The 20,592-nt window shown below is 42.2% G+C and overlaps 1 protein-coding gene across 1 annotated transcript in view; it reads left to right on the top strand.

The window, feature by feature from the left end:
* The window catches only part of TTC28 (tetratricopeptide repeat domain 28), a 954,491-nt gene that overhangs the window by 81,471 nt on the left and 852,428 nt on the right, over positions 1-20,592 (top strand). Inside the window, exon 2 of the mRNA XM_068238742.1 lies at positions 1,386-1,664. Coding sequence (XP_068094843.1) covers positions 1,386-1,664 — 279 coding nt within the window. The remainder of the gene's footprint in view (positions 1-1,385; positions 1,665-20,592) is intronic.

A 20,592-nucleotide genomic window follows, 5' to 3' on the forward strand; every position in this document is an offset into this window, starting at 1 on the left:
CTGTTATGTTGTCTAACAACTTTCTATTCTGATCCAATGTCTGTATTTTTATGTATGCCACAGAAGATTTAAGCGGTATATAAATCATTAAAAAGGGCCTCCAGAGTAAATAAGAAAATCCGGCAGCCTGCATGTAAAAAGTTATATTTACCCGAGAAGCCTTGTCCCGCAATGCCGTCCCGAAGTCCCTGCATCACCCGACTTCCGGAGCCTGGCCCCGCCTCCTCTCTCTCTCAGCAGAGAAAAATGCCAAGCCATTTCATTTCAGGAGTGCCTGATTGACATAGGGCCTGGGAAAACCTGTGGATTAGTACGGCACTTAGGCCAGTACAAAAATCCTCCAACTCTAACTCCGACTCCTTGGTTTATGAAACCTCCGACTCCAGGTACCCCAAATTGCTCCAACTCCTCTACTCCAACTCCTTAGTCTCATTCTTATCAGGACTGTGGAGTTTGTACAAAAACAATCCAACTCCGACTCCTCAGTTTATTGAGACCACCGACTCCGACTACAGGTACCCAAAATTGCTCCGACTCCTTGACTCCAAATCTGACTCCACAGCCCTGGGTCTGTGCATCTGTATGCTTATGGCCCTTTTACACTTAAAGAGAACCAGAGACAACAAACATTAGAGATTTATACATACCTGGAGCTTCCTCCGGCCCCATCAGCCTGGATCCCTCCCATGCCGCCGTCCTCCGCTGCCTCTTTCCGCCGGTACCGGGTCCCGTCATTTCAGCCAGTCGAACCAGTCGACGCAAGCGCAGTGCGCTCCCTCCGTACTGTGCAGGCGCATGCGTACACAGCCGGAGGGAGCCCCTGTGCATGCGGAAGACTGGTCGCATCCGGCGGAAGTGAGGGGACCCGCTACCGGCGATAGAGGCAGCGGAGGACGGCTGCGTGGGAGCGATCCAGGCTTATGGGGCTGGAGGAAGCCCCAGGTATGTATAACATCTTTTTTTCATTTTTAAGCTTTGTTTTGTCTCTGGTTCCCTTTAATGCAGCTTAGAAGAGGAGAGGAGCACAGATCGTTATGCAGACAGGAGGTGAAGGGTTGACACAGGAAGTACAAAGGGAGTCGCAGTGTTCCCTACCTTGCTATGCAACAGGAAGTACAGAGAAAGTAGCAGTGTTCCCTACCTTGCTGTGCAACAGGAAGTACAGAGAGTAGCAGTGTTCCCTACCTTGCTATGCAACATGGTATGTTTGTGTGAATTGCAGGACACATGTACTGTATGTATCTCAACTGTGTATTTATCTGTGGCATTGAAAATCCAAATATTTAAAAGAAAAAAACTACAGCAAAACAAAAAATGTGTTTTGTTGTTTATTTTTTTTTTTTGTTTTTTTTTTTGCTAATAACGTTTTTTTTTTCTTATTACAGCCATCAGCCATTTCAGCAAAAGCCTTTGCTGGGAGTGTGGTGGAAAACTCAATTCTCAGCAAGGAAGAATTTATAGAGAAAGTGCACCAGAGCAACGAAGCTTGCAAAAATGGAGATTTTGACCTGGCTATTGGGCTGTATAGTGAAACTTTGCAGGTTGACCCTCAGAACTGTATATTGTACAGCAATAGATCTGCAGCCTTCCTGAAGACTCAGCAATATGAAAAGGCTCTGGATGATGCCATCAAAGCAAGACTTCTAAATCCAAAGTGGCCAAAGGTATGTTTTTTTTTCTCTTAAAATGAAACCTTACATTTGTGTTTTATAAATATTAATTTCAGGGCAGTATAAGAACTGTAAGGGCCTGATTACACAAGACACTATTTTGCACACTTTCATCACTGCCACCACCCTGGTTCCCCATCACTGGGACTCTACACTACAGGCTCTTCGGTATAACAATGTGTAAAAACTCCATCCAAGTGTATTTTGACGCAGTAAAGAATAGGGTTGTTTTATTCCATGCTTCACCATGGCCAACGGCAGCACTTACTGCTGTGGACGACACAGCAATTCCTCAGTTATAAAAACAAGGATCCTGATTGGTTGCTCTGGCAAACTCACCTTTTGCTTCAGCTTTCTTTGCGCTGGTCATCAGTGTTGAAACTGCAGCTCCTGTGCACATTTCACACTGCCCCCGCCTATCACTTTATCCTACCTAATAAAAGCCCTTGGATCTGGGTCCTTGTCTGTCTGAGTGTGCAGGCGCTGGTGAGCACGCAGTGGGTTACAGGTCTGGGCGTGCACGGAGTTCCCTATCACTGCCTATGAAAACTGCTTCAACACTAGTGTATAATAACTTTGCAATCTAAATTGGATCACAGAACACTGATTTAAGTTCAATTTCCCAGGTGCCACTACAGCATCTGTACTCCTACTGCTACACCACCACTGGTGTGATCAACCGCATTCAGTTTTGTAAACCAAAAACTAAGTATTGTTTAGTGCAACACTGTAAATGTAACAGAACCAAGTAAGAACACACAATAATACACAGAGATTTTTTAATTGTTATTTTTTTGTTGTACATTCTGATCTGTATGTGGCAAGTTTAATTTAATCAAAATATTATTTTTTATAAGACATAGAATTGTTTATTATTAGCCACATTAACATACTGTTTTCTATATGCCAAAAGTGATGTGCATGTTGAGAATGAAAATAACCCACAAAAACCTGCAGAGGACTATGTAAAAATAATGGAGATTTGAGCCTGGTTGGGGGTTTCAGCAAATAATCAATGGAGCGCTGACTGTCTGCAGAACACCAGCGGAAAATCACAGCAGTCCCAAATCATTTCTCACTGTGCAACAATACATTCAACAATGTGCTTTATTAATAGGAATAAATGCTATGAAAACAGCTGAACATTGCCTCAGCAACAATAATGGGTATGCATTTCCAGGAAATAATCATTTCAAAATTGGATGATTATTTAGCTCCAAACCAAATGTGTGATTGTTTGCTGTTAATATTTTCTTTCATCCAAAAAACTGTGCTTTCCATTGCTTTATACCAAATACAGCTACACTGTCACCTGAGACAGGGAAAACAGTTGACTTTTATTTACCTAGGACTTCTTCCAGCCCCCCTCATAGTCTTTCAGGTCCCTCTGTCTCCTCCAGGTCCCCTCCTTTGTTCTCCTTTGTTCTGCTGTCACCCTATTTAAGGTCCAAGGCTGGGTTGCGCACTATGGCACATGCGCTGTCTCAGCCGCACGCCTGCTCAATTACGCTCCTGTGGCTGGGAGCGCTCTGCACAGTTGCAGTTTGTGTAGACTTGTAACTGTGCATGCTACAATGCTACATCACTCTCCCTGCTAAGGGAGTGCGATGAAGGAGGCGCACTATCCCGAAACAATGCAAGCGCTGTACTGTAGACCCAGCTGGGCCACAGACTGAGCTGACATGAGCACAATGGAGGGGACATAGAGGGACTTTAAAGACTATGGGGGGCTGTAAGAATTCCTACGTAAGTAAAAGTCAACTGCCCCCCCCCCCCATCTTAGGTTTCCTTTAACCGGCTTCAACCGATAGTTAAAACTACGCCACACTTGTGGCTGCCTAAGCCTAATGCAGTGTAGTTTTAAAGCCGCCAGCACAGAGCTGCGCAGTGTAAAGATAATGGAGTTCTGTGCATCAGTCAAGGAGCCGTTTTCATTGGCTCCTGACTTCGTGATCACTATGAGCCAATCACAGTGATCAGGAAAAGAAAAAAGCCTCCGGTACTGAAAGGGACCAGAGGCTTTGGTCCAAAATGAGTTCACTTGTAACAGATGATATCCTATTTATTTCCTGGACAAGAGATTTTAAGTTAGATATTATTACTTGTTCTTTGTCTTTAAAATAAATTGTTTAAACTGTCTAAAAAAATTACTATTTTTGAAAAATAAATAAATAAATAAAAGTATCTACTGGAATCCTCAAACACCTCCATCTGCCCTGTAACGGCAGGAAGGTGTAGCTTCATCTAAAGGTGGCCATACACCATATAACCTTGATTCTACAGATTTACCAAATCTATATAATATAAGGGCCAGCAGAATAAAAGTACTGTGGTAAGATTGTTTTGATAAGCTCTTAGGGCTCCTACACACCGAGTAATTTGTGCATGCAATATTATCGCGGCACAACGGGGCTGAAAAGTCGCACTGCGGGGTTGTGGTGTGACCATGCAGGGGGGCATACAGTACAATGAAAGCATGCCTCACCACCACTGTAAGCATGTGCATTGCTAGGTTAATGTCTCTGCATTGAAACCTGCTGTACCGCGCTGCGCCGCACTTGATGTGTAAGGCCACAAAGGAATATCATTGCATTTTGTTGATTGCTATGTGATGATCTTGTCCGTTGCATCACAATTCGCAACACAGTAGACTCAGTGTGGAAGGGTCCTTGTATTACATGAAAGTGATAAAATTGGACAACCAAGATTGCATGGTGTATAACCAGCCTAACAATTCAATTATTCTCCATCTGCATGTATCTAAAGGAGGAGTGTTTCGGTCTGAAGAGGTGTGAGCAGGTACAAATCGGTCTCTAAGATTTATGAACCTGTGTAGTAGCTATTTTATTTCTTTGTTTATTTTATTTTGCAAAAATCTTATTTTTTACAAAACGTTTGCATGGGTAGTTAATATAAAGTATACCCGAACCGAAGCTCGGGTACACAAAACCAGATACTTACCTAAAGAGAGGGAAGCCTCAGGATCCTGTTAAGGCTTCCCTCGGTGGTTTGCTGTCCCCTGTCACTGAGCGCGGCCCTCCCAAAGCATTGTCGCTAATCCTTGTCTAGGTTACCTGGCTCCTCTTCCACGTTCAAGACTGCACAGTAGACGCTTGAGCTCGCCCGCGCATGCGCGGGTGGGCTCGAGCTTCTGATTTGCGGCCATGGGGGCTTCCGACAACCAAGGGGAGCCTCAATAGCATCCTGAGGCTTCCCTGTCTTCATGGTAAGTATCTGTTTTTGAACCCGAGCTTAGGCTTGGTTTCGCTTTAAAATAATGTTCTTTCAAGCAAATCATTTAAAACACATTGTACCGTCATATACTGCCTCGAAGACGTTATACCCCTTCTTCAAAGTAAATGAAACGATTGGCACCTGACTTGCAGCACAAAATCTGTATGCGAGATCAAGAGCACTTCCAGATATTAGAGATGTTTATTATTCATCCCTTTGGAAACTCTGCATGGAAATATCCTTGCCTATTTAATTAAAGCTGTGTTTGAACATATCACAAATAGTGGTTCCCTGGTGAGCTTCAAGGGATCCTGAGGTAAACTTGAGCAATATGTATAAAGTGAGCATACAGTATGTACCTTCAGGGAAAACTGCAGGACACAGTTATGTTTGTTTCAAAGCTACACCCAGTAGACCATAACTGTTACTATAGACTGTCAGGAGGAAGTCCCCCAGTGTCTGGAGGAACTCCATCCCCATTGACTTTCCAAGCTTTCTTCCTGGTCATTTAATCTAATATTTAGCTCAAAGACATTTTAAGCCATTTACACTCTTTAGATGGTAGTTAGATGTGCAAAACATGATTTGACTACAGTAATTCAAATGAAGAATAACCATATACATATAGTTGGCTTCTTTCTATAAGAAAGTTGGGTAACAGGAGTAGAATCAGCACAGAAGTCAGGCATCTGTCATTGTTTATTTGAGAATGAAGATGGTAGCCTTTATATCCCTCTCACTTTAGGGTCTCACCACACTAGGTCTTCTGCTGGACTACTGGACCCATTCACACATGTTTTTCTCCACTGCATCTGGATTTGACTGTTACATGTATAGTATGTATAGCTTTTACAATTCCCACCACATGTTTACTTTAACAGAGACTGTGATGGGAGTCTCCAGGGTTGCTGCCAGTGAATGGATTAATCCAGATGTGAAAAATCAGTAACAAGTTCCCACTGTGCAGATTATTACTCCTGTAGCAAGTTAGATAGTTCATTGACAGTGTGTACTCCACAAAGAGAGTGCAGGTTCCAGGCTTGCAGTAAATAGAGTGGCGTGGGTGGATGGAGCAGTGTTTGCTCTCTAATATACACATCTCCTAGCATTAGTTCTGAATATATATACAGTATATATAGAATTTCTGACATTAATCTGGCCTGCTGCCTAGGTGTGCTAATTGACTAATTTTTCTCATTCAAACCACACATCCCTATCTACGTCCTTGTCGTCTCCACCCAAAGAACATTTCCTGCATTCGCCCCTTTCTTACCCAGGACACTACCATACTTAGTCAGGTCCATAAATATTGGGACATCGACACAATTCTAACATTTTTGCCTTAAAACACAACCACAATGGATTTGAAATGAAACGAACAAGATGTGCTTTAACTGCAGACTATCAGGTTTAATTTGAGGGTATTTACGTCCACATCAGGTGAACGGTGTAGGAATTACAACAATTTGCATATGCGCCTCCCACTTGTTAAGGGACCAAAAGTAATGGGACAGAATAATAATCGTAAATCAAACTTTCACTTTTTAATACTTGGTTGCAAATCCTTTGCAGTCAATTACAGCCTGAAGTATGGAATGCATAGACCTCATTAGATGCTGGGTTTCCTCCCTGGTGATGCTCTGCCAGGCCTCTACTGCAACTGTCTTCAGTTCCTGCTTGTTCTTGGGGAATTTTCCCTTCAGTTTGTCTTCAGCAAGTGAACTGCATGCTCAGTCGGATTCAGATCAGGTGAACTCTAACCTACAAAGAACGCTACAGTCTCACCCCTCCAATTTGTCTCCAGATACCATCCTACATGTAATCTTCACTCTACTAACCAAATTCTTCTCTCTAGTCGCCCTCTGCCTTGGAACTGTCTGTGTTGTATACTCTATTGTACAGCGCCACAGATGATATTGGCGCTATATAAATCCCCAAATAATTATAATACAGTATATATATATATATATATATATATATATATATATATATATATATATATATATATATATATATATATATATTACACATTTAGTAATTGGGTTTCATATATTTTACTATGTTTTTCTTAGCACATTTTGTTCAATCACTACGAGATTTTCCATCCCCTCCTCCATGGGAAATTTGACACAGAAGAAAAATGCTGTGGAAAGCAGCAGAGAGTCTGAGTCAGTCTGTGGCACAGTTTATTAGGAAATAAGAAGTGGAGAATTAGACATATCATTGCCAGGAGAGGAATAGTACATTAACATGGCACATTTGTGGTCTGCCCTAGCACGGTGAAGAGTTCATACAAAGGTGATCCCATTTTATTACACACAGCTAAAATATAGATTAGGTGTCAATGATCTGGGCTGATGCATGGAGTGTAACATTTCTAAACTTAGCTCAGTCAGATGGATATCTCTTAAAGCCCTAGCTAATGCTAGTGTTTTTTTTAATGCATATATTGTAAAATATATCATAACTTGCAATGAACAAAGATGTGTGCATTGCACATAAACTATTTCTGCATTATTCATGTTTTTATTACCTGGCTGGCTGGGTTTGCAGGGGTGATTTCCTGTGCTAATGTCAGATGCAGCTTGGCTGGACTGAACAGCAGTCTATAAGCCATCCAGTCTCCTCCCCCCTCCCATCATCATCTATATAAGGTAGTCAGTGAGGAACACCAGCAAGTGGTTTCCTTTGAGCACAGAGCTGATCTTGACTACCTTGTCTCTGTGCTCTGCAGGAAGGAGGATAGAGAGGTGGTGGCTGTGGCCAGGTAATGCTCTATGTAGAGGGGAGAATTTCCTAATGTGCTGGCAGCTCCATACTTTGTGCATAGGTCTGGGTCATGTGACTTTTCCAAAGGGGTTTTATCCGGATCTGCTGCATTAAGGCTGCTTTCACAGTGCGACGTTAAAGTCGCACATTATACAAAGGAATACCGCAGACTAACGCACAGCAATACAAAGTATGTGCCACATTCACAGTGCTCACGTTGCGTTGTGTGTAACGTGTAGCAACATTTAGAAAGTGCTGCATGCTGTGCGTTATATGCGTTATTAGCTACGTTGGACTGTTTGCACATGCTCAGTAATGGTTTTGATTTTTTTTTAAATGTGACACATGCGCCATTTTCGTTCTATCGATATGCGCCGAAAACGGCGCATCAAGAGACGCATAACACAGTTCAATATAACGTCCAACTTCAAAACTAACATGCTTTGCGTTAGGGGCACGTTGTGCGACCTTAACGTCGCATCAAACGCAATGTCCCACTGAGAAAGAGCCCTAAAGGGATACTTAAGCCAAACAAAGAAATAAGTTTTACTCACCTGGGGCTTCTACCAGCCCCCTGCAGCCATTCCATGCCCTCGCAGTCACTCGTGGATCCTCCTGTCCCACGCCGCCAGCCAGTTTTTGACCAACAGGCTCAAAAGGCACAGGCTCAGGACACTATTACGGATGAGAACATGAAGAAGACTGCGCGTCGCCAGGCCTGTTGGGCCTGTTGTCGAAATGAAACTAGCTGGCGGTGTGGGACAGGAAGATCTGTGAATGACTGCGAGGGCATGGGATGGCTGCAGGGGGCTGGTAGAAACGATTGGCTGAGCAGACTGCTGCCTAGTTGAAATATTATCCTCTGCTCACTCCTGTTTACAAGCAAGGCTGCAGTGACTCCGCAATTGGAGGAGAAAAAAAAACAGTTAAGGGAAGAAATTACATCAGTATTTAGCCTCAAACTGTGGGCAAAAGACATGGTTCCCACCAGGAACAGAATTCTCTTCTTTTACTATATAAAATTTACTGAAATCAAAACATGGACAGTACAATATATGTGTTATGTAAGTAGATCAAGTATTTATCTACTTATATATGTGTTGTGTTTCCCTGGCATAGTATGGCTAATCCTCCTGCTTTAAGTATGAAAACTGTGTGAGTAATAGCACAGTCCTCTTATTACCTCTTGAGAATTAAAAATCCCAGAGAGTGATCCAGAGATAAAAATCCTCTCAGTCGCTGCTCAGCTGACATGATCTGCCAGCTGGATTGCTGGCCGAGGCATTGGGAGACATTGGGGACCACTGTACACACACTGGATTCTCAGCAGAGGTCATTATCAGCTGCCTCGCCCTGATTTCACCTAGCATGTGTAGAGGCTTAAATACACACGCTCAACAGCGGTCTTTTATGCAGCACAATTGTTGAACAACTTTTGTTGAGAAACAAGTTGAAACAGCTAAAAAAAGTATTTTGCTATTGTTCAAAAAGCTGATAAGACTAATAAGAAGACAATCCAACTGTTGAATTGACTTCTTATCAGTTTTATCAGCTTTTTGAACAATAGATAAATACTTGTTTTAGCTGTTTCAACTTGTTTCACAACAAAAGTTGTTCAACAATTTTGCTGCATAAAAGACCGCTGTTGAACGTATGTATGGGGCTTTACAGTGTACATGAGACAGGAAAAAAATACATACCTGGGACTTCCTCCAGTCTGATTGCTCCCTCGCCGTCGTCCTCCGCCGCCTGGATTGTCTGCAACGGGGAGCAACCGGTGAAAGGGATGCACATGCGGCCGGGCGCACATGTGCAGAACGCCCAGACAGGTGTGGGCTGGAGGAAGCCCCAGGTATGTATATGTTTGTTAAATTCCCCCGTCTCAGGTTTACTTTAAGGCCACCACAAAAGTCTTGAGAAACCTTGAGGATGCAGGAAGTGAGGTCAACTCTGCTGTTGTATGATGGGTAACTCAGTGTGAGGTCTGTGAAAAGGTGGAATATGCTTCCATGACAACTGTAGAAGACGACTAAAGGTATAAAATATACAGAATTATTGAAATATCCTACAATAAACCATATAAAGTTGATCTGATTATTAGAGCCAAAGGAGTTTTTTAGTTTGAATAAAATTGGCCTGTGTTTTAAATGTTTTTTCTTGCACCTTCCTGTGCATCGACTGGGGTCTGGGTGCAAGATAATGGTTTTCTATGTATTATGTTTAAATTGGTTGAATTAAATAGCTCAATTAAAGATGTATGTTTTTCAACCAAACTAACGCTGTAACTGTATATTTATTATATAAAATGCTGCCTAGTGGTGACAGTCTATTGCAGACTGTACACCGAAGAGTATTAATGATTGTTCAATTAGCACACTTTCCCACCTGTATTAGCAAGCAATGTAATGCGATGTGTTTTCAGGAACAGAAGTTGAAAATCATTAATCATTAGTAAAATCTGCTAATTATTTTGTACGCATTTAACACACACTAATTGGCTGTGCTGGGGCAGAGAATTCACTAATTCATACATGGCTTAACCAATAAGTCTTTCACTAAACAATCCTATTTAGTACCAATTTAGCAATCTGTTTCCAATCATTATGTTTGTTGAACCAAATTTGTATTCCTTTTTGATCAGGATAAACTGATATATTGTTGTTCTGTTATTTTTAAGCCTAGGAAGCAGCTTTCTGTTCTCGTTTGTGTGCAATTGAGACTTTTATATCTATAGTAAAGTATAGTATACTATAGTATAGTATATAGTATAGTATCTATAGTATAGTATAGTAGATTCTGTTCAGTAGCACTGTGTGTAAATCTGGGTATGGACTTTCGATACTTGGCCATGCAAAAAACAATTATCTTTTACTGTGCCTAATGATCCCCACATGGACATACATGGGTGGTATAGCATGGAATTCAGGCCAGATTTACCCTACAGGAGCCTATAGGCACAGATATCCTAGTACCTTAGACTTCTCCCTCCATGAACCTACAAACCCCCACCGAACTGCACCACAAGTGTGCTGGCTGGCCCAGCTGTCACTTCTCCTTTACTTCCCTTGCCTGTCATAGGCAGCTACAGGTGCCCCTTTAATATTATGTGCCTAGAAGAACTTCAATATTAGGTATCTAGATGTGCCCCCAGGCATTATGTAGCCAGAGGTGCCCCTGACTGAAGAGAGATCTCGTCAGTGGAATGCTGATAGTAGGGTAAGAAACTTCTCATTTACATACCCATCAGGATTCTGCATAGGGAAGGAGAGATGGAGGCGCTTGGGGAAGGAAGGGAGCCGTCTTTCCATCACCAGGTGCCTGCAGGCACATGCCTACAGTGCCTTATGCTAAATCCGGCCCTGATGGAATTACTTACTGTGAATGATGTGGCAACACAGCTGTTAATGATGTTTCAACAGTGCAAAACACAATTCTGTCTCAGCAAAGTCTGACGTTTAAGAGTACCCTAAGTCTGAGGTATGATAGTGGCACCGTAAGATGCGGCCTGTGTATTTTCCTTTATCTGCCATCTGAAATAAAGGCGCCTAAAACATTTCTCTATAATAACACCACACTAATGTACTGACATTTAAATTAGCCCATACTCTCATTTGTCTGGAAAAGTGGATAACCCTGAGGCTCCCTGCACACTGCAAATCCGATTTGCGATTCTGATTTGCGATTCCAATTCTGATTTGCGATTCTGATTTTCCCTGGATGCTATCAAAAGAAAAATGCAGAAAAAAACACAGCACGTAGTACCGATTAAAAATCGGAATCGCATGTGAAAATGGAATAAAAATGGAAATGGTAATCGCATGTAGTGTGCAAGAGGCCTTAGGCCCACTTTCAGGGCTCCTGTCTCTGTTTGGGGTTTGGGGGAAATCTGAAACATGGACTTGAAAAATATGTATACATACAGTTTTGCTTATAGGCAATTAGATTTTGTTGTTTATCATCATTCAACATTCCTTGAGGATTTGTTGGGTGCGTACCGTGTTAATCATTTATTTGTAAAATGAAGTTTTAATACAGTAGCAGTAGAGCATTGCCATGTTAGCCATCAGTAAAAGCTAATAGTAAAATAATACAGGTAATAATATAAAACATCAGTTTGTAACTTTGTAAACATTTGTAAAAATGTTATTTTACAGATTGGCTAGTACCTGATATAGTTTTCTGTTTAAAGATTATTGTACAGCTGAGAAAACCCTGTCTATCCTAGAATAGTATTGTGCTGTCAGATCCTTTCTCTAAAATACTGAAACTGGAAACAACAGTGGGCAGAGATTGTGTTGCAACCTGTACATGTCACCTTTCTGCTTTCTGGTGTGAATTGGGGAGTGGCATGCTTTCTTCCCCAGCATGCCCTGAGTGAACATGGATGAGTGGGAATAGGAGAAGCAGTGGCGGTTTGGATACATGTCCACTGTGGGTAGCTATATTTTGATACATAGGCTATCATTCATAAAGCATTTCCGCATGTGGGAATGCTTAAAACAGCTGACTTTACCGACCACTTAGCAAAGTCAGCATTCATAAAGCCTCTTTCCGCATGGAAAAATGACACTACCGAGCAGAGTGATAAATCACCGCCTTGTGCGGTGATTATCGGTACAAATGTAGCAAAATGTTCATTCATAAAGATCACCGAAAGCGGTGTGAGGTCGGGAAGTACCGCTCCCTCTGATGTGGCGATACCAATGTAAGTGAATGGAGACACACAGACCTCCCAGGCAGCTGCAGCAGAGCGGAACACGGAGAAATGTATCAACTCGGCAGCTTCTGTGTCTCCGCAAGCCTATCGCCTGCCTACCGCCAGCTTAGTTCGGGGAATCTCCGCACTGCTTCCGCACATGGATACTTTTTTATTAATGCTCACCCAGAAGTCTAAAAATCAGCCAGCTGTGTTTTCCCCCACAGCCTGTTCGTGAATGATAGCCATAGGAGGTTTTTTTTCACCCACTTTTTTACATTGGTAGAGTAGTAGGAGTGTGTGTGTGTGTGTGTGTGTGTGTGTGTGTGTGTGTGTGTGTGTGTGTGTGTGTGTGTGTGTGTGTGTGTGTGTGGGGAGGGGGGGTAACTTCGAATGTAATACTTTAGCTGTGTAAAGGGTTTAAGCATGCTTATTTCCTCCCTTCTTACTCAACCAATAGAAACATCATACATCCTTAGCAATCATTATAAATCATGTTTATTAGTCAGACTTTTATTTTCATAGGCGTCTTGCTTTGCATGCTGCTTTTGTGTACATACAAGATGTTATTAATGAGTAGGTGTCATGTGAGACTGGTGGCTATTATACATTAGGGCCCACAGGAATATATATTAGCTGCTATGCAGCATTGAAGACAGCAGACCATAGAGATAATGCACATTACAGGGATGTAAACAATGAAGTTTCCCTATACAAAGCCATGTTTGCAGCGGGTGTTTGTCCTGGTTGGCATGTGTGAATGTGTCTTGGCTTGGTGGCATGCTGGATGAAAGGCTGCATGGATCGGTTAGAGGGAAATCTGATGGCCATTACTGGAGTAATGAAGGAGTTCTTGCACATTATTAGGTGTAACTGACATGTTTCACAGATCATTTTTCTTTCTTTGCTGTAACGTGGATCAATAGAACCTGCAGCGCAAGATAAGTATCTTAGCCAATTCCATCTTAACATTGCTACAGTGTAATATGTTTCCATCTCTTGCACAGTGTTTGGCTAATGAGAATACAATTGCACTGTGCCACTTTCTTATTGAAATTATTTGAATAATGTATCTTTATCTCAGAAGAACACGATTAGGTGATGTTATTGTGGCATCATTGAGGCTTTGGGGCCAAATCCATTTTTATATATAATAGAGACTGTTTTAAAAAGAGCTGTACAGAACACTATCAACACCTTAGCTTACAACCGCAAAGCAATTCCTGAAACACAAAGGCTCTCTGCAAAGTACACTTACTGTAAACAGAGTTCTTAAAGACCTTTTCCTTTTTTTTTGAATGATACTCCCTGTCCCTCTGTCTCCAGGAACAGCAAGTAGAAACTCCAAGAGAAGAGACCCAGCACATCTTCTCTTGGAGTTTCTGCAAATTAATATTACATACTAACATCATCGTCAGTTCCCCTTAGGTGCTCACCATTTTCTTCTTACAGTGATCCCTTCCAGTTCTGACTATATTTTGTCAGAATTGAAATATACCAGTTGCTGTCATTTTATATATCAGCAGCTGTCAGTTACAACTGAATTTGCAAGGTATGTCCATGCAAGGTATGTCCATGTTACTCTATGGCTCAAGTGGGCGATGTTACAGTTTAACAGTGTGCTGACCAGGAAGCTGTTAGGGGGTAATGGCCATTTCTAAAATGGAGGATGGAAAAACCCATTGATCACGGTGGACAGATGGGACACAGGAGAGGAGAAAGAGATTGAGTAGTAGTTACACAGGAGGTAAGTATGACCTGTGTATGGTTATTTTGACTTTTTATTTTCAGTTCAGGTTCTCTTTAAGGTCCCCATTAACGATACAATATTTTTCTCAGGTGCGATCATTCGATTATATTTGTGGGATCGGAAGTAAATCGAAGGTGATTATCGATTGTTCACATAAACCGGACTTTCTCTCTTCAGATACGATCACAAAATCCAACATCCCGATTGACCAAACATTCTATAAGGCTAGGTTTCCATTTGTGCGGCGGCATGCGTCTTGCGAGACGTGATGCCGGCACAGCTGTTGCCTCTCGCAGCCGAATTCCTCTAGACGTGCTCTGCGCGGCTATGGGATTCGGACAGCTACGCACAAAATTATGCTGCAGGGCCTCAGATTTTTCCTCGGCCACGAATTCGGATGGCTCTCATAGACTTCTATAGGCTGCTGAAATCCATCCGAATTCGTGGGCGGGGAATCGGCCTGGATTCGCAGCAGTGAAAACCCGGCCTTGCAATCGACCATAAATTTTCTTCTCAGACTGCATGTCTGCATGTTTTTTTTGTACAATTTGAACTTAAAAATCTGATTGAAGATCACATCTGAGGAAAATATTGTACCGTTAATGGCTAATATTGACCATTGTTAAATGTGTTCATGCTCTGTATAGGTGCTCCTTTATACTTTTTTTTTTTTTTTTATACAGCTGAATAGGAAATTGTATCTTTTTTAACCACTTCACCCTGCACTACAGTATAATCATGTCCTCCTTGCTACCAGTTGTAGCAGAAGGACATGATTGTTAAGGCCTGCACACACACACACACACTAGATTGGTGTCGCCTGACGGGGATTGGGACCCGATCCCTGAGCTGGGACTGTACAGAAGCATAGCCAGTCTACAGGATGCATTCTATGGCAAGTGGAATGGGGGCACAGGGCCAATGGAATGGCGAAGAGGTGACATCACGTGGCGGGCGAGTGGTGAGTACAAAGCTATTGGCCATCGCTCGGCCAGATTGATCCTCCTGGTGGATCGTTGACTGAGCGGAGGTCGGGCTGCTGTACACAAGCCTGTATTATTGGCATAGGGGGCTATTATTGGGCACCTCAGCTGACTTTAATTTAGCATTTGCACAGGTCTTTAGTCTGAAACACTGATTAGCACAGCATGCATTTTAGCACACGGAAATAACACATAGATTACCAGGTAATGCTTAAAGGGGGAGGGAGGATTCCACTAGACTACCAGAGAATGTGTTGGGTTTTACTAGCCTACCAGAGAATGCTTTAAGCGTAAGGGGCGGCACCACTAGACTACCAGGGAATCCCTTTAAAGGCAAGGCAATCGAACCACTACACTACAAGGGAAGGCGGCGGGGGGGGGGGGGGGGGGATATGACTGGACTACTGGGAAGAACTGTAGAAAACTGTGTGTAACAGGGAAAGCCTGCTAGGGAATCCAGGACCACTAAGCTACCAGGGGAGGCCTTAAAGGAAAAGACTACCCTGGAAAAATATATGGAGGGGAGGTGAGCAACTAGACCCTGGGTGAAAGCTCCTCTAGACCCTAGGGAAAGCTATAAATAAGACGGGGGACACCTAGATCACCAGAGCAAGCAATGACAAATAAACAGGGGGCTATTGATTTATAATCTTAACACTTCTATGCATTCTAAGTATATTTTCCATTATTTGGTAATTTTGTACAATATCATTGATGGGCACCTTCAGTCTGCCTAAACAAGGCTCTACTTAACCTTGGTGAGCCACAATACTTTATCTGGACTTCATAGCTTGGAGGCCAAGCCACAGCCCTTCTTGTCCTTGTTAGCCACAGCCCCTCTTGCCCCTGCCACACCTCTCATTGCCCCTCCCGTGCCTCATCATGGTATTAGGCAGACACAAATGAAATATTTAGCTGCAATATTGACAGTACAGGCTTCACTCTACTTTTTTCACAATAGATTTATTGAGTTTTAATTTTATATTAACAAAGTATGCAGTTAGTACATCAATGTACTTTGTGGCAGTACAAACAATGGAACAGAGGTACACCATTTCAAAAACATGTTATCATATTGTAGAAATTCAACATCAATAACAGTTGAGGTACAGTTATCAAGTGTCGATAGAGTGACTGGTCTATCTTGTATGTTGGCCCGCAGGGGTGTCTGGTATTCCCAAAACAAATTACTGTAACTAAACAGTTTGGCAAATGTATCTGTGTCAGAAAGAAAATGTAAAGATCCGACATTTGCTCTACCTTCAATCATTTTTGGTAGAGAAAGTCAGAATAAATTAATTTGACTCATCAAGGTTTTAGTCACTTGGCAGGTAGCATGACGTTCATAGCATGTCTTAAGCTTGGTACACACTTTCAATTATGAATGGCCAATTACTGACCGATTTCACTACGTCCATGTAGTATGAGGGTTAATGGCTATTGAATACTATGAACAGATTGTGTAGATAAACCCTCATACTATATGGAGGTGATTAAATTGGTCAGTGATTGGCCAATCATAATTGAAAGTGTGTACCAGGCTTTAGATTAGTGGACTGCCAGTGCAGAGGAAAGTGTGTAAGCCTGGTACACACTTTCATTTATAATTGGCCAATCACTGACCAATTTTACCACCTCTGTGGGAGTGTCCGTGTAGTATTGGTATGCACTCTACTCCATCTTCTCGACATCCTATCATTTACTACCCAATTTTACCACCTCCTTGTAGTATTAGCCAATCACTGACACATATAACATAAAACTGTTAGATATCTAAAAGTCATTTTAAGGAGTAAGATGATAGATGGAATTGTCATATGTTTATTTTCACTTAAGTTTCACTTTAGACTTCAAATTCATCATTACACATTTATGTGCTTATTTTGCCCGTATTTTACTATTGCCATCGTGTTAGTTATGAATGGTTTCTGTAGCTGTTTTGTAGCTAGAAATAAAAGTCTGCTTGGCTGTGAATATTGTGCTGGTTGCAGTATTTGCTGTTACGAAGCGCTCACTTACTCAAGGTGAACATTTGATATATATGGAAGAAATGTGTTGTGATTCCCCCCGGAGGTCATGTCATACAGGGGATATGTGCAGAGACTGCACCAAGCACACAGCCTCACAATTAACCTTCCCAGCAGCTACTCTTTCCTGGAAGTTGTATTCACGGGTACCAAGTATTCACACTCTTCGTGCTAATTTCACTGTTTTACAGCAATATGTAGAAAAGGGGTCTTATAATTAGCCTATCAAATTATTGTAATGAGTCTTACTTATGAACAATTTTAAATACAAAATGTGTTTGTTATATAGTCATGTATGCAAAATACAAATGAACTTAGCAACTGTGAAATTCAGCATGTATGCTTCTTGTTTGAGGTGATTTCTACTGTATTTCTCTTACTATAGTACCCTCTGGTGGTTAAACATATGCTTGCACTGTTTGCTGATTCTGTTCATTTTGTCTATATTTTTTTTCTGCAGCACTAGTGAAAGAGGGACTAGTTACATAAGTGGTAATACCAGGGCTCTTTGCAATATGCCAGCCACAGTCATTCACATTCTTGGGCTGTATTTCAGATATATGCCACTTAAATAGTGGTAAGGACAGAAGTAACAACATTTGTTTAGCAAAAGATTCCACAAAATTGGCATATTCCTTTTTGCACGTCAATTAAATGCAATCCATTTTCTATTTTTTGATATGTCAGTAAGTGTTCTTCTAAATTATTCTTAAAATGGGCATTATATTGTATGACCACTGCCTTGTAACTATACACTGTATCGTAAATATGCTGGTAATATTTACATTTGTACAATTAAAACCTTTGAACTTCCACCGGCCAAATCAAGTGTCATGCAGGTGCCTTATTCTTGGCTCTGAACTCGGCGTGGCACTTGATTTGGCTTGAGGAAGTGGTCAGGGACCCACGAAACACGCTGCCAGTGCAAATATAGTTCATTTGTATATGAATTTGTCTTCGTTGAGGTAAGCCATCTCAACCCATATTCATTCTATTGTTTTTAACATAATTGATTAAATAATAATCCTGTTGTGCATCACAATGGACAATATCACTGCATTGCAATTGTATTTCAGTGGGTTATGACTCAGTAATGCACAGCATGCCGTGCATTAACTGAGAAACATGCATTTACAGTAACAGTGAGACATGCTGTAATTGTACTGTATGCCTTACTGTATGGTCGCACTGCAGCAATAACACATGGTGCGTTTTTTCAGTTATGTTGCATTGTGGTGTTATGGCAACGCAGATGTCTCGGTGTGGAAGGGCCCTTAATCTTTACAAAAGCCCTGCCTCACAATAATCTATACAAAGTCTGCACTGCTCCGGCAGCCCTATTTATTCCTTGTGTTTCTTATGCAAACTGACCAGCAACCCTGGAACCCAGGGCCGGCGCTACCATAGAGGCAAAGGGGGCAATCGCCCCAGGGCCCCAGAGCATGTAGGGGCCCCCAAGGTGTCTCCCCCCCCATCTTAACTGTAGCTCTCTGAGGCCCCTGCAGAGTCTTTCGCAGGGCAGCGTATCACCTGTGCTGGCATGCAGGTGAGACACTACACTCCCAAAGACTCTGCAGGGGCCCTAGGGAGTACAGTTAAGTTGGGAGGTGATTGGGCGGAAGGGTCCACAGCTGGTTCAGGGGCCCAGGAGGGAAATTTGGCTGCAACAAAGGGCCCCTAATGCCACTTTTTGGCTGATGGGTGTCTGTTGGGGGGCCCCTGGGCTGATTTTGCCCTGGGGCCCCATTGTTACTAGAACCAGAATATCTGAGTGTTGTAGTGACACTTCTCATAGGTTAATTTTTACAGCCATTTAGTTTCTCTATCTATGCGCTATATTTCTCACAATACATAACTATTTTCTTGGCTAATGATTTTGAAAATGTTTCATTGCCACAAATGTGTGAGACTTGTGGGGCACAGAGACAATGTAAGAGAACATTACTATAGAGGAATAAAAGCGTAAAAGCCATGAGAAAGGGATTCCGAGTCTAATGATGAAGGGAGCCCACATCACTGGAGCCACAGAGAGGTGAATACAATTGGAATGAGCAAAATCAAACCTGGAACCTGTGGCTTCTCAGAGAATGGAAAACACTGAATGACAGTCCTTGCTCATTTTTTACTGCTGTCTTCTTTTTACTACAGTAAAATGTAAGAAATAAGTGTGCCACCCTCCTGAAATACACCAGTCCAATACCACAGGTTGCCATCTATTAGATAATCACGCATGTTTCCATCTGCTGTGCACAGTACACAACAGCGTGAATATCCCATCAATAATAATGCTGTGCTTCAATCAAAAGGACTTCCCTTTTTGTAAAAATGTGACCATTTCTCTCAAAACACCTGGATATTGCTGTAGAGAGGTGTCAGGCTTGCCTCGTCAATGACCAAAGGTCAGGCTGTATGCCCATATAACTGACCTATAGCCCAGCCCATAACATCTGTGCAAACTCCTACTTATTACAATTCTACAATACCCTGCAGGTAGATGTAGCATACAGACTGACAGATAGTATTCACCAAACAAAGCAGTAAGAGTAATAAAATGCACAGTATACTCAGATATGTAATCACCTGAGGCCTGGGGTGGGAGGCAGTCCAGATGATAGGCAGGTGATGACAGGCAGGGAAGGATAGGTTGTAGGAAATCTGGAAATAAGCTTGGTCAAGATACAGGCAGAATCGGCAACAGAGATCAGAGCAATGAGTGAGCGCATACCCAGCACAAGCTGAAATGAAATGCTATCACGGGCGAAGTCTGGGGGCGCTCACTAAACTTAAATACAAGGATCAACTAATCAAAAGCAACAGAACTGAAAACAACAAATAGATGCTCAGCATGTCAGCTGATTAGCTGACACGCAACACACTCACGTGGTTACTGTTTACATTGGCGGAGGGCACACTGTCCAATGAAAGCTGCGCATCTTCCTGCGCTCCAGTGACGTCAGCGGCTTGCTGAGACCCAGACGTCAGAGCCGCAGCTCGGGTCTCGGCTTTCCGCATCTGAAGTGCGCCAGCGGCGCTTACAGTGGGACACTGTTGGTTTTGGAATGGGTTGGTGCAGTTTAATTACCCCGTTCCAGTGAAATCATAAGAAGTATTCACTGGATTCCTACACATACGCTTTGGTATGTGTAGGAATCCAGTGACAATAAAATATGGAACCTTTTTTTTTTGGGTATAAAGCAGTTTATTAGAAATAGCAATAATCGAGTTCACTTACAGACTCCATATGTTTGTGCTTCCTGCTCCTATGAAGTCCTGTAATTCGTCCCGGCCCTCCATCAGACATTATATGACTGTATATAACTGTATTTAGATGAATGACATACAGTACTAGTACCCGGTGTAATGTGCACTATTAATGCACTCCATTTGCACCTTATCCAGTGCTTTGTATGCTGCTCTATTGCTGATGCACTTTAGATTGGCTGAGTTCATGTAGAATGCTCTT

This window comes from Hyperolius riggenbachi, chromosome 1 (genome assembly GCF_040937935.1).
Source record: "Hyperolius riggenbachi isolate aHypRig1 chromosome 1, aHypRig1.pri, whole genome shotgun sequence".
NCBI classification, from domain to species: Eukaryota; Metazoa; Chordata; class Amphibia; order Anura; family Hyperoliidae; genus Hyperolius; species Hyperolius riggenbachi.